The sequence below is a fragment of the Mesoplodon bidens genome (genome assembly GCF_964165515.1).
Source record: "Mesoplodon bidens genome assembly, chromosome: 9".
Classification (NCBI taxonomy): Eukaryota; Metazoa; Chordata; class Mammalia; order Artiodactyla; family Ziphiidae; genus Mesoplodon; species Mesoplodon bidens.
Window position 1 is genome coordinate 92,266,408 of NC_138166.1, and position 15,489 is coordinate 92,281,896.

At 40.6% G+C, this 15,489-nt stretch overlaps 1 protein-coding gene across 3 annotated transcripts in view; it reads right to left on the bottom strand.

Annotated features, from left to right (window-relative positions):
• KIAA1549 overlaps positions 1-15,489 on the bottom strand; it is a gene marked incomplete at its 5' end in the record, with an annotated part of 152,013 nt that overhangs the window by 65,457 nt on the left and 71,067 nt on the right. For all 3 annotated transcript variants that reach the window (XM_081244459.1, XM_081244458.1, XM_081244457.1), the window contains 4 exons: positions 2,847-3,031; positions 5,803-5,980; positions 13,498-13,646; positions 14,839-14,898. In XM_081244459.1, coding sequence (XP_081100585.1) covers positions 2,847-3,031; positions 5,803-5,980; positions 13,498-13,646; positions 14,839-14,898 — 572 coding nt within the window. The remainder of the gene's footprint in view (positions 1-2,846; positions 3,032-5,802; positions 5,981-13,497; positions 13,647-14,838; positions 14,899-15,489) is intronic.

Sequence of the window (15,489 nt, forward strand, 5' to 3'; positions counted from 1 at the left end):
TGTCTTTAAATAGAACCTCAAAAGGGTGAGGCGGGTCCAAGCTGCAATTTTACTGGGAGCAGTAAAAAAGGGATGCCTTTGGGCTACAGATTAAAGGGAATACAGATAAAAGAAAGACATGGGTTAGGGGTTTTTTTCTTTCTCACTAGAAATTTTAAAAGACCCTGCTTCAGAATAAGACAGAATGGCCTCTCTCATCATATTTCAAAACTAATCTACTCCCAGACAATATGAAGAGGTTTCCTTCTGGTTACAAGAAGAAGGGGGTGTGGATTTTGGGTCAGCAGATTTATCGTTTCCAGATGTTTGCAGCTCTGGGATTTGCTAAAAGATTTCAGAGAGTAGTGGTGAAGCGCCGTCAGGGGGCAGGGTGAGCAGAGCGTAGAGAGAAAACACAGAGCCGCACAAGAAGGAAAAAGAGCTCTTGCAGTCATAGGGAAGACAGTATCTTTGCAAACTGCTCCAAGGAATAGGCTGGAGGCCCTTCACTATTGCCAGATAATCTTAGAAGAAACGCTTATGAAGTAGAGATATTTATTTTTAAACTAAATAGAAATCATCATTTTCTCACTATAAAGACATGACAAGGGGCTTCCCTGGTGGTGCAGTGGTTGAGAGTCCGCCTGCCGATGCAGGGGACACGGGTTCGTGCCCCAGTCCGGGAAGATCCCACATGCCACGAAGCGGCTGGGCCCGTGAGCCATGGCCGCTGAGCCTGCGCGTCCAGAGCCTGTGCTCTGCAACGGGAGAGGCCACAACAGTGAGAGGCCCGCGTACCGAAAAAAAAAAAAAAAAACATGACAAGATCTATATGGTGAGTGCCTTTGCCAGCAAAACAAAGACCCTGCTACGCTCCTAACAGGGTCAGAAAACACCTGTTCTCTCAGGGAGTCCTCCATGCAGAAGACCTTTCCTGCAAAGACGCTGTAAAAGGGAATGCACAAATCCAGGCAGCGCTTGCAGAAGAGAGACTCCAAAGGCTTGAAGTTCTATTGGAAACTGTCCATTTTGATGTACAGCAACATCTGGGACGTGAGACTCTTTCAGAAGTAAAAGTGGGAGAAGGCGAAAGCTTGCGGAATAGTCTGCTGTGAACTCAAGGGATGCTGTCCTCTGATAGTTTACTGAAGTAACAGACAATGGATGGGCTTCCACAGGAGTGTTTATGTTAGGAAGCACGGCACATTACTGACCTAAACATATAACCATCTACACTGGTTAAATCTCTCTGTAACAACACTCTTTTCACCAGGACAAAAGCATTTCCAAACCTACTGTTGATCTCATTACGATGAAATTCACACTGTGAATCACTTGGTATAGTAAGGACTTTTTTCCAGGTTTTTTCCATGCTATTCACCAGTCTAACAACAAAACGACCTTAGCAGACTATGAAAATAATAAATGAAGATAGATAATAAATATAACCTTAGTAGAAACTGCTTCCAAAATACTGGGTAACCATAAGCTTGCAATTTAATCAAGAGTTTACATTTCTTACTTAATTTGTAAGAAAAAGAATGCTCTTCATTTACTTTTACAAACAAAATCAATTTTAAAATAATACTTATTTTTTTCATCCATCAGGTCTAGGTTGATAATGTGCAGAATTTTTTTATACCCAGAAAATCAGAGTAAAATTAAAAGGTTAATAGGGCGATCCTTTACTTCTATTTCTTCTGCCTCACGCTTGCTTTTTCTTAGCAAACTTTTAGAGTCTAGTGAGTCCTCTAAATGTGTGAGACCCATAGTGGGTACATGTTAATAAACAGAGTCCACTACCACCACTTCCCACGCCCTGCGTGTGGCTGACCTGCGTGCTGAGCTCAATGTTTGCACCTAATGAGCTCTTCTCTTACTTGGCATGTTCTTGCTCACCAGGGAAGCTGGATACTGACCAAGAGGCTATGTCTTCGCTCTGAAATTGGTATGTGACAAATACTGCAGAAACTATCAAAACCTAAGTGTGACAAGGGAACTGCTATTACCATAAAAACTAAATTGAATGCCTTGGAAAGACATAGAAAAGGAGCTGCTGGAAAAAAAAAAAAGAAAGAAAAAAGAAACTGCTGTCAAATTAGGTGTAGGAGAATTAACTCTAAAAGACTGCAGAGTAGGGTGGGAGGGGGGGATATTGAAAAAAATCTAGAAAATTTTGTACTCAGGTTGCTTTGCTCTTCCCTAAAGAAACCCAAACAGGAAACTGCAGCTGATGCCTTATGTGCGTTGTTTCTTCACAAGAAAGACCACACAGAATTCCTTTTGGTAGACTAATACTCCAAATTTTTTTTAAAGATTATCAAATAAAGACTAATTATGTGTGTGTGTGTGTGTGTGTATAAAGTTAAAATGTTTAAGGCATGTATTACCATTTTTTAATGATTATGTGGTCTTGATCAAGGTGGACAAGTAGGCTTGCAATATGGTGGACGGAAAATAAAGAAGCCGGCCAGCAGAGTTGCGTATGAAAGTAATAGATACATAGATCAAAGAAAATCTTCCCTGCCTCTTGTTCTCTGAAAATATCCAGGGTTAAAATAGATCAGAATTCATACACAGAATGGATGTGATCTTCTAACTGAACATCTCAAAAATAAAATCACAGTGGAACTCAGAGCCCACAGCATTGCTAAGCCTTTACAAGGCTTCATTTTCTGGGCATGTATTTAATACTACAGAAGACCTGGGTTTCTAAGCAAACATGGAGGCAAAGGGACACCACCACTAAAGCCAAAAGATTTCCTGACCAGCTCTCTCCCCTGTCCTTCAGGACCAGGAGCCTGACCTGTCCTACCCCAGTCCACAAGACACTCACGTGAACGCGGGGGCAGGGGTCTGTCCCTTACCTTCTGACGCTGCTGAATGTTGGCCACGGTGTCAGGCTGAAAGTCCAATTTGTCCGTGCGGCAGAGTTTCCAGTAGAGGATGATGACGATCACCATCACCACCAGCACTGGCACGACCACGCCCACAATGACCCAGAGGTTGCTGCTCTGGGACTCAGGGGACGGCCTCTTCACCCTGTCCACAGCTGCAGATGAGGAAGAAAGGTCTCTCGGTGAGTCCTCTGCATTCCTTTACTGGACAGCCCTTCTGGGCAGTAAATGTGCCCTCTTCCATGAGAAACCCCGAAAGCCCCCGTCATTTCAGCTCAAGACAACTGGGGAGAGACTGTGGTCTCCTGATGACAGGGAATGGGACACAGTAAACAAACACAACACATTCCACCTACAATACAGTAGGGATCACAGTAACATATATGACGTGTCTAAAGGAACATGGCTAATTCAATGGCAAAGTGAGGTTTATTCCACGTCTCCTGATGTCCAGTTGATTCTACCAGGTCCCTCCCTAAATTCTCACTGCAGGAATGTTGCCATACCAAAAACCAGAAGTCCCAGTAAGCCGTCTATGAGCACTGCCTTCATTTCCTTACCCAGATCTCTCCCTCAACCCTTCAATTAAAACATGACTTTTAACTGAAACTGCTATACCAGCTGTCAATTTTTAAATTACATTAAATCAACTTACTTATTTTGAATCCTCCACTCCCCAACCTCCCCACCCCCTCCCCTGCCTCAGCCCCCCATCTTTCATGGCCTTGGACGATCATGCTTCAATTACTGTGTCCTCCTTAATTTCCTTCACCAGCTCCTCTCCCTAACCCGGCCTCCCAGTCCTGGGCCCTCATCCTCTTCATTCCGTACTCAACCTCTCGCAAGATTCAGCTCTTCTTAAAACTGCTTCCCGGGTCCTCTTAAAGCTCAGGATCCAATCACCAGGCTCTGAAAACCAAAATGCCCCCCTTCCCTGCCCAACTCTCTCATCCGTTAGGGCCACTTCACAACGACCTCTCCATGACCACACTAGATTCCCCTTGTCTAAGTTCTTTTGTCCTTGGTTGTCTTGGTCTTGTAAATGGCACCTCGTTATTCTTTTACAATGCATTTTATTACATAAATGTATCATCCTGATATACTATACCACTTTGCTCATTAATATGGTCATGACTCTAAGCCTTGTCTCTTCAAATATGTATCAGTCTTGCTGGGCAGGGACTAACTTTTACACTCTTTTCATATCCTCTAATGGTTAACACGTGCTACGGGATCAGAAAGTTTTTACTCAAAGATGTAACAATAAAAAGATGCTTAGTGCATCTTTAAGTTTGGGTTTAGGCCCCTTAGACAGTGACCAGGGACGGGAGCAAGCCCTCTCAAGCACAAGCACTACGAAAGAAGCACAAATCACAAAGCAAAGACTATGCGGGAAATGGAGAAAGTGGCAAAGGGTTAAAATTTTGCATTTTTTAATTTGACCTGAATATAGTTTGTATATGTAGTTCATTTTGCATGAAAACAGCTGACAATATAGGAGTGACACAACCAAACCGAGGAGCTGAGACAACTGGATCCTCTTCTTAGTTCTAACCTAGTAAAACCCTGTGACTTGTCAAAACGAGGGCCTGACATCAAGTCCGCAGCTCTTTTGGGGCTGGCCCTGGTGTTGGCTTAGGCTCCCAATCCCAGGACTGTTGGTTTTCAGCCTGAAACGGAGGCAAGAGGAGTGCAAGAGCAGATGCAAGGAGTCTTGAAAAGGTGCCCAGAGCCTACTGCAAGGAATCTTTTCTAAAAAGTGAAGTGCTTAGCTGGAGTGGGGCACTTCTCCAACAATCAGAAATGTCATATATGAAGAAATACAAGTAAATGCTTCATTATTTTCTTTCTCACTGCTTTGAAACAGAACACACTAATATACAATCATATCTCAAACACACAAACACCAAGCACCAATGGTTATTTGCTTCAACTCTCCCATCATCACCTATAAAATGGAGAAAGTGTGCCCATAGCCCTCATCCTGGTTAGTTTCCAGGGTCAAGTATAGCTCTTACAAAGGACATTCCATCATGGAGGATAATTTCAAAGCTGTCATTTGTTAAAAACTGCCTTCATTGCTGAAGTTTCTCGGGATTTTTTCAACACTCTCTGATGCTAAATTCCTTCTAAACATTTAGTTATCCCTTTACTGTTGGGAGCAAGTTTCTCTGAGCTCTTACAAGGATTGCTCCCAGGATTATAAAGGAAAAACACCCACATTAAAATAGTAGTCTGATTCATAAAGAAATATTTAGAGAAATATACTCTTCCATGCCTCTCCTTTTCTTAATTTTAAATACCCAAAATCTGTGAGTTGGGGAAAAACGGCACTGAGAGTAGCCATTGCCAGGGGAGCAGGAGCCTAGACTCTTCCAACAATAATAAAGAAATACCAAAATACCTCTTTCTAAATTATGAGTGATGTGAGGACAGGGTGGGAGAGAAACAGGATTGAAAAGGGTAAGAATCAAGGACTTCTTTGTGTTAAAAGACCCAGAAGGAAGCCAATAAATGCAGAGGGCACCTCCCAGCTTCCTGCGTGACTCACTGTCCCCATCAACATTCAAAATATGACATGTAAGATTTTGGAATATATACAGAGAAAACACATTATTTTACCTAAGACAAAATTTTTTTTAAATAGCACAGGAGGAGAGGAAAATTATTAAAGTTAACTCAAGCTACTAAAACTCACTATAACACTATGAATATAAAATGCTGAGTAGGAAAAAGAACAGCGAATGATACAACTGCATGCAATCAAAATAAAGGTCTTGGCAAATTAATTTTAATGACTGACCTCTTGTATCTACTACGCACACAAAAGAATGTTTTAAATTCAGAGTTTATTGTCAGAAGAAGACTAGCTTTTGACCCCAGCACAGCACAGATGACTGTGAGGGGCCACACCTCACCCACTTACGTTGGGCAACAGCTCCTTGAATTCGGTAACCCAAGATGATGGCTGCTCTCTGGATATCTATCTTGTTAATCAGATCTGAAGACTTGACTGCACTGAGTCTTTCTCCATCTTGATCCTCCACAAAGTAGATGAGCTGCACGGGATTATCATCTCCCTCGAGCCTTGACACATTTACCACCTGAAAGATAACAGAAACTGTTAGCATTTTAGAAGCTCACGTTTCCAGATGCCATTTCTTGGGGCACTCAATCTTGACTGTGTTAGTCAGGGTTTATTCCTATCCCTAATAAGGTCATTACACCATTCCAGATCCCAAAATGCCCAAGATGCTCTCTTGATGGGAAGAAGAACAGTCAAAATGAAAGTTCCTCTGTGCAGAATAACAAATGTGCTTTGTCTTGCTCGAAGTCTTCTCTGAGACTAAGGGGCAAGCAGGGTACACAGAACACACCAAGTCCAGCCTAGAATAGCCATCAACCAGCTCCAACAACAGGTCATGGGAGGGCACTGTTGTCCTCCCAACACCAGCCATAATGGTTAGGTACATTCCTGGTTCTCTGAAACTAGTGATGGTTCTAGCCAATCCTTTCTCAAATCTATTAGCATTTTCTCCCTGTTCTTCCAGGGCAGGGTTTCTCAACCTTAGTACTATTGCCATTTTTGATTCAGATAATTCTTTGATGTGGGGGACTATCCCAAGTATAGTAGAATGTTTAGCAGCATCTCTGCCCTCTACTCCCTCAAGGCCAGTAGCAACAGCCATGCCCTTCCTCACCAGTTGTGACAACCAAAAATGTCTCCAGACATTGCCAAATGTACCCTGGGGGGCAAAGTCATCCCCAGTTGAGAACCACTGCTCTTGAAATAATAAATACCATAAATTCTTTAATATCCCACTCTCAAAAAGGGATAGATCATCTAGACAGGAATCAATAAGCAAACAGCAGATTCGAACAATGCTATAGACCAAATGAACCTAACAAACATATAGAACATTCTATCCAGTAGCAGCACAATACACATTCTTCTCACATGCACATGGAACATTTTCTAGGACAGATCATATGTTAGGCCACAAAACAAGTCTCAACAATTCCAAAAAGACAGAAATTATATCAAGTATCTTTTCTGACCACAACAGTATGAAACTAGAATCAATAATAGGAGGAAAGCTTGAAAATTCACCAATACTTGGAAATTAAACAACACACTCCTGAACAACCAGTGAACCAAAAAAAAAAAAAAAAAAAAAATCAAAGGGAAATTTTAAAAATATCTTGAGACAAATTTAAATGGAAACACAATATATCAAAACTTACAGGATGCAGCAAAAGCACTTACAAAAGGAAAGTTTACAGCTATAAATGAAATCAAGAAAAAAGAAAGATCTCAAATAAATAACCTAACATTACACCTCAAGAAACTAGAAAAAGAAGAACAAACTTAGCCCAAAGTTAGCAGAAGAGAGGAAATAATAAAGACTAGCATGGAAATAAATGAAATAGAGAATAGGAAAACAATAGAAGAGATTAACAAAACTAAGAGTTGGTTCTTTGAAAAGATAAACAAAATTGACAATTTAGCTAGACTAACCAATAAAAAGAGATAGGACTCAAAAACTATAAATAAAAGAGATGACATTACATCAGATATCACAGAAATACAAAGGGTTAAAAGAGACTACTATGAACATTACATGCCAACAAATTTGACAACCTAGAAGAAATGGATAAATTCCTAGCCATATACACCCTACCAAGACTGGATCATGATGAAATAGGAAATCTGAACAGACCAATAATGAGTAAGGAAATTAAATCAGTAATCACAAACTTCCCAGCAAAGAAAAGCCCAGGACCAGGTGGTTTCACTGATGAATTCTACCAAACATTTAAAGAAGAATTAATGCCAATCCTCAAAATTTTCCTAAAAATTGAAGAGGCGGAAACACTCTCAAATTCATTTTATGACACTAACATTACCTTAATACCAAAGCCAGGTAAAGACACTATAAAAAAAGAAAACTACAGGCCAGTATCTCTAAGGAATACAGATGCAAAAATTCTCAACAAAACATTATCAAATCAAATTCAACAGCATATTATAAGGACCACGTATCATGATCAAGTGAGATTCAACAACATATGCAAATCAATAAATATGATACATCACATTAATAAATGAAAGATAAAAACCACATGATCATATCAATAGATGCAAAAAAAGCATTTGACAAAATTCAACATCCATTCATGATAAAAACTCTCAACAAACTGAGTATAAAAGGAACATACCTCTACATAGAAAAGGCCATATATGACAAACCCACAGCTAACGTTGTACTCAATGGTGAAAGGTTGAAAGCTTTTCCTTTATGATCAGGAATAAGATGAGACTGTCCACTCTCACTATTCCTATTCAACACATTACTAGAAATCCTAGCCAGAGCAATCAGGCAAGAAAAAGAAATAAAAGGCATCCAAATTGAAAAGGAAGAAGTAAAACCAACTCTGTTTGCAGATGACATGATCTTATATATAGAAAACCCTAAAGACTCCACCAAAAAACTATCAGAATGAGTAAGTGAATTCAGTAAAGTTGCAGGATATAAAATAAACATACAGAAATCAGTTGTATTTCTATACACTAATAACAAAGTATCTGAAAAAGAAACAAACAGTCCCACTCACAATAGCTTAAAAAAAAATAAACTATTTAGAAATAAATTTAACCAAGGAGGTAAAGATCTGTATACTGAAATCTGTAAGACATGATGAAAGAAACTGAAGAACACACAAATAAATGAAAATACATCCCATGTTCATGGATCAAAAGAATTAATACTGTTAAAATGTCCATACTATCCAAAGCTATCTATAGATTCAATGCAATCCCTATCAAAATTCCAATGGCATTTTTTTTTTTTTACAGAAATAAACAATCCTAAAATTCATATGGAACCACAAAAGACCCTGGTGACTAAGGAGCCAAGAATACTCAATGGGGAAAAGATAGTCTCTTCAATAAATGTTGTTGGGACAACTAGATATTCACATCCACAAGAATGAAACTGGACACCATCTTACTCATAAAAATTAACTCCAAATGGAAACACCTAAAACCATAAAACTCCTACAAGAAAACATACGGCAAAAGCTCCTTGACATTCGTCTTGGCAATTATTTTTTGGATAAGACACCCAAAGCACAAGCAACAAAGCAAAAATAAACAAATGGGACTACATCAAACTAAAAAGCTTCTGTACAGCAAAAGTAACAGTCAACAAAATGACGAGGCAACCTATGAAATGGGAGAGAGTATTTATAAATCATTATTTGATGAGGGGTTAATATCCAAAATATATTAAGGAACTCATATAACTCAATAGCAAAAAAAAAAAAATCTGAGTAACATATGGGCATAGGATCTGAATAGACATTTTTCCAAAGATATAGAAATGGCCAACAAGTACATGAAAAGGTGCTCAACATCACTAATCATCAGGGAAATGCAAATCAAAACCACAGTGAGGGGCTTCCCTGGTGGCGCAGTGGTTGAGAGTCCGCCTGCCGGTGCAGGGGATACGGGTTTGTGCCCCGGTCCGGGAAGATCCCACATGCCGCCAAGCGGCTGGGTCTGTGAGCCATGGCCACTGAGCCTGCACGTCCGGAGCCTATGCTCCGCAATGGGAGAGGCCACAACAGTGAGAGGCCCACATACCGAAAAAAAAAAACAAAAACCACAGTGAGGTATCACCTCACACCTGTTAGAATGGCTATTATCAAAAGGACAGGAGATAAGTGGTGGTGAGGATGTAGAGAAAAGGGAACCCTCATGCACTGTTGGTGGAAATGTAAACTGGTACAGCCTCTATGGAAAACAGTATGGAGGTTCCTCAAAAATTTAAAACTAGAACTAGCATATGGACCAACAATTCCACTTCTGGGATTTCCAAAGGAAATGAAATCACTATCTTGAAAAGATATCCGCACCCCATGTTCACTGTAGCATTATTTACAACAGGCAGGACATGGAAAAAACCTAGCTGTCCATCTATGAACAAATGGATAAAGAAAATGTGATATGATACATGATACATACCCACACGTACACACACAGTGGATTATTATTCATCCATAAAAAAGAAGAAAATCCTGTCATTCTCAACTACATAGGATGAACCTTGAAGGCATTATGCTAAGTGAAATACGTCCAACAGAAAAAGACAAATACTGTATGATCTCACACATATGTGGAATCTAAAAAAGCCAAACTCACAGAAAGAGTGTACTGGTGGTTGCCAGGGGTGGAGAGTAAGGGAAATGGATGATGGTGGTCAAAGGGGGTACACTTCCAGCCATAAAGTTCTGGGGATCTAAAGTACAGCATGGTGACTATAGTTAACAATACTGTATTGCATACTTGAAATCTGCTAAGAGAGTAGATCTTAAAAGTTCTCACCACACACACACACAAAAGATAACTATGTGAGCAATGGATATGTTATCTTATTGTGGTAATCATTTCACAATATATACATATATCAAATCATCACACTGTACACTTTAAACTTACACAATGTTATATGTCAATTATATCATAATCAAGCTGGAAAAAATTTCATAAATTCATAATCTGCTGGGTCAAACAGTACTCTGATTTGTCCCAAAATTTATATCCCTCTGGTGTTAACAGTGAAGTACTCTTACATTAGTACTTTAGAATCTAGTACACTCGATATATCACTGTTTTGCATAAATATAGCTTTCTATTTTGTTGCTATTTCTCTTAGTAATATGCAACAACTTTATGGCCCCTTTTAGACTGCAGCAAAATGGTGGACTGACGTTCTGAGAAAAAGATCAACGATAACTCCAAGCCCTCTATTTTGTACACGTAATTTGAATGTTTGGTCTCTACATTTGCCATTGGCAAAATGCACCTGCTACTTTTCTAGCCACATGTACAGAACTGTAATAGTGCCCTGTGCTCTGGACACAGCTGCTGGCCTCCTTCTTCACCACTGGAAACTTCTGTCAAATCAACTATTTCATGATTTCATTGTGAACGCCTACTTCCAGATCATGTATAAAGATCCTTAACACAGGTCCAAACTCTCATCCCTGGAGAACCTGTTCTTTACAACTCTGTATCTTGATAACGGCTCACCTGTCCAGCCCTCTGTTTGCTGTTTCTAGGCCAGTTCCTTGACCACTTCTGCCCCCTAACCACCTACTTCTTTCCCTGGAACTGTGCTGCAGTGGTTCATTTTTATTAGCCTTCAGAATGGAATACTATAAAGGGCTACTGAAAAGCAATAGATTATACCCACCTGTCCCTCTACCTACATGCCTATTTATTCCATTTTAAAGTTCTGATAAGTTTTAGAAATGCTTCTTCTTCCAGAAACCATATACCCAAATATCCAGTGATAGCCACCTTGAGTAAAGATTCTAGGGACTTCCCTGGTGGTTCAGTGGCTAAGACTCCACACTCCCAAAGCAGGGGGCCCGGGTTAGATCCCTGGTCAGGGAACTAGATCCCACATGCCGCAACTAAGACTCAACACAGCCAAATAAACCTATTTTTAAAAAAATTCTATAAGCTTCTCCAATCTGAAAGTAACAGTCAGTAAAATCTAATCCCAGCATCCTTTCTAGATGACTTCTTATCAGATTCATATCTAGAATCCATAAAACCATGGTATAATGGAGTCATCATTTGGGGCAACATTTTCAATTTCATTTTTAAAAATATTTTCTGATTAAAATCACGTGTTCACTATACAAACTATATGCTCATTGGAGAAATTTTGAAAAACATGAAAAATAACTATAAAGAATAAAACAAAAATCACCTGAAATTCAATCAAAGAAAATCATTGTAAGCATTTTGGCATATTTCCTCCTGTTATTTTTTCATGATTTGTATATTAATATTTGGATATACTGCACACATTCTTTTGTAGCCTCTCTTCACTTGAGCTTTTTTCTATATTCCCTCACTAATTAAAAAAAAAAAGATAATGGGATTTTCCAACATAAAAAGATTTCACTACAATTTTTTTGCCCATTCTCCAATTGCTGGACATTTAGGTTGTTCCAGTACTTTCACTTTTACACATTTTGTTTTGATGAAGAGGCCTGTACTGTTGTACATAAATTCTTATCTACATCTTCATGCTTGGTCATTCTAAAGGGGAAGAGACGTAGGGAACGGTTTCTAAGCAATCCATCAGATGGCATCGTTAGTCTGGGATGGCTTGGTTAACTTCCATGAATCCCGCATTTCTATCTCAGGGAACTTGCAGAACTAAACAAGCATCTCATTCTGTAGTTTTATGGTACTCTCTAACTGTTTTATGTGCATAAATTAACCTCCACCCAGACCTTGAGCTCTGTGAAGCCAGAGCCGCTAAATAAAGCAAGGCTTTTATAATTCATTTTCATTTTTATTCTTAGTTTTATAGTTATTTAATATTGCTCTCAATTTTTAAATGAGTTTTTAAATTTCCCTATATTCTACTGCATCCGGCAAGGGAACTATTTTAGAAACCTAACAACCACCTTTCTGGGAGGGAAAATAAAGAGCAACACTTACAGGGGAAAACTTGGTAAAAGGGTTGAGAGATGATGATGATGTCAGCTCTCCATAAACTGCCCAGCTCCCCTACCCAGTGTCAGCTTCACATCTCTCTCTCTAAAGCCTCTAAACCACCAACCTCCCCACCCCTGCACACCAGGGTTTCACCCTGGCTTCCTGTCTCTGAAACGCCATAGCTCTAAATATCCCTTTTTCCTAGCTCTACAAGTCAGCATTTGGTAAAGAAAAAAATCCAAGATAACGTAATTCACATGGAGATGGGAAGAAATTACAGCCCAACCTCCAGCTCTGAGTGTGTGCATTTTTAAAGGGGTCACTTTGGGATTCAAATGAATCTGTCATTTGTAACTTTGTGCCAGTTTACGTAGTGAAGGCCATTTGGGCAATGTGAGACAAGCAGGGCTGGCAGGAGGCAGAGAGGACAGCGTGCCAGAATGGAGGGCGGAACATTTTCCTCCTTCCGGCCTCTCAAGGTCTCTTCCAGCAGCACGTTTGTCTCTATGACGCTATCAACAATGCTTACCATTCCATAAAACTGACTACATTTTTGGTAATTAAAAAACTACTCTTTGAGGGCTTCCCTGGTGGCGCAGTGGTTGAGAGTCCACCTGTCGATGCGGGGGACACGGGTTCGTGCCCCGGTCCGGGAGGATCCCACATGTCGCGGAGCAGCTGGGCCCGTGAGCCATGGCCGCTGAGCCTGCGCGTCCGGAGCCTGTGCTCCGCAACGGGAGAGGCCACAGCAGTGAGAGGCCCGCGTACCGAAAATAAATAAATAAATAAATAAATAAATAAATAACTACTCTTTGAAAAATCAGGTCATCCAATGGTACGGCAACCCACTTATATATTCTTTTGCTGTGGTCCCCACAAGGCCATTTGCTGTACGGACCCTTACTAAGGACTCGGGAAACATCTGTCTAGACTCCAGTGGAACTGAAATGCTGACACGTTCAGTGGCTGCCTATGATAGCAATCAGTCTATTTAGCAGCATTTTCTCCTGGCATTTTCCATTTGCATGAAAATACAGCCCATTTTTAGATGGTTCTCTCTCCTTCCCCTCCCCACTCCTTTGGCCTTCTTCTTCTTACCTGTACCATGCTGTTCCCGGCAGCGATGGTAGCCCTTCTCCACATCCGCCTTCTGGTGGAAACTTCGCTGAGCAGCTGGGCCAGTTTGCGCTCCATCTCAGCTTGAAACACTTCATTCTGGAGCTGCTTCTCAACAACACCCAGGAGGACTACATTTAAGGTGAAACACACAGGCCCCAAAACAAGTTGGCAGTGCAGAGAAAAGGATGTGTGCATAAGAGAAATTAACACAGGATTACTATAAAATGCCAGTTTCCATAGAGGAGACATTAAAAGGGGAAAGAGGCAAGCTGAACGGGGTGCGGGAGAGTCCAGGAAGGGTAGCCCACAGGTCTTATCTCTAAAGTTTACAAAGACCGGTGGCCAGAAGTCCCAGAAGCTCAGCAGTGCAGGAGCTTTGGAGCTCAGAGCTCCTACACAAGATCAAACGTTTTGTCTGCACTTATTTCAAAATTTCTGGAAATGGTTTGAGTTCATATCTTATCCTGACTCAAAATTTAGACTCATTAACTGACTCGAGATAAGGAGGCCTGTCTTCAGACATCTAGATTATCTAAACAGACAACATCTTGTCAGCCTTTACAGGAGAAAAAAGCTTGTGCTTTCCAGCCAGAACTGGCTCAAATCCCCTTTGAGATAGGACCACGGGCAAGTCACTTAACCACTATGAAAATTATCTGGAAAATAAGGCCACTGTACCATGCATGAGGTGGAGCCTTTATATGCGATGTTGTATGTGAAGCAACAAGAGCTGGCAGGGTCTGGGAACCTGTCAGTGGTGACAATCCCCATTCTACAAGTTTCCTCCCCACGACCAGTTGCTTACTCACTGTGCTGCTTACATGCTGGGTACCCGCTGAGCATCCAACTATCTTTTACACTTCTGCATACCAAGTTAGAAAGCCTTTATTTGCAACGCCATAGCTGTAAGTATCTGACCCAGGCCCACAAGACTTTAAAACATGCTTCTTATTGGCTCACCAAGTTACCTTATTTGTCCTTATAAAACCAGACATATGAGGCTTTTAGGGAAAAAAAGAGATCCTTGCTTCAGAACCTTGTCCTATTCTGGTCAGAAGATTGTCAATTCCTGTTAGACTTTGCCCTGAACTTGATGTATGAATTTTAAAGAAAGCCAATCCTTTTTGTGCCATAACTCAGTGGGACACGTTCCCACAGCCAAATTTGAATCCCTTTCTCATTCATTCTTTGCAAGAATCTAAGGTACATTTTGCCCTGAATTTAGGAGTCAGAAACAGGAAAGGCAGTATCCTTCTCAATACCCCCCCACAGACTTCTCACTCTTACAGTTCCCAAAAACATTACGTAAGTTAAACATACCTGTTCTTACCCAAGAGGACTTCAACAACTGCGATAAGTTAAGCTGTGGGTACTGGAAGGCTACAGAAAGGAAAGGGTGAGAAAGGGAGAAAGATACATAAAAAACCTGTTTGCAACAGTCAGAAAGGTGAGTGTTCTAGGGAGCACTGGGTAAGTCACAGCACACTGCCTCTCCTATACTAATTAGCTCTGCCTATGGAAGAACAAAGTGCCACGCTCAGGGGAAGGCAGGGTCAGTGGGAGGGTCCTGAGCACCTTAGTCTCCGGGAGAAAGAGGGAGAAAAAGAAAGAAAGGGCTTACTCAAGTAACACGATGGGACACTACTTCAGAGAGCTCACCCGTAAGTTCCCCTTGAAATGTCATTGTTCCAGAGCAATGAATTTTTCACACCGTGCACCTCAGAGCCCTGGAATTTCCCAGCAATGACTCAGGCAGAGTAAAGTGACAATCTTCTATCTATCACTGAAAGTTGCTATTTGTAAATAGCCATTTTACCCCTATCTACTTTTGCATTTTACAAGTTATTCCTTTCCATTTAATTAACAGTACACGAAAATACGACAAAAACCATTAAACCTTCTGGCTGCTCCATTCTGAAAAAGAATTTGATATCTTTTTTACCTGACTTCAACTCTGGAATCTACTGTATT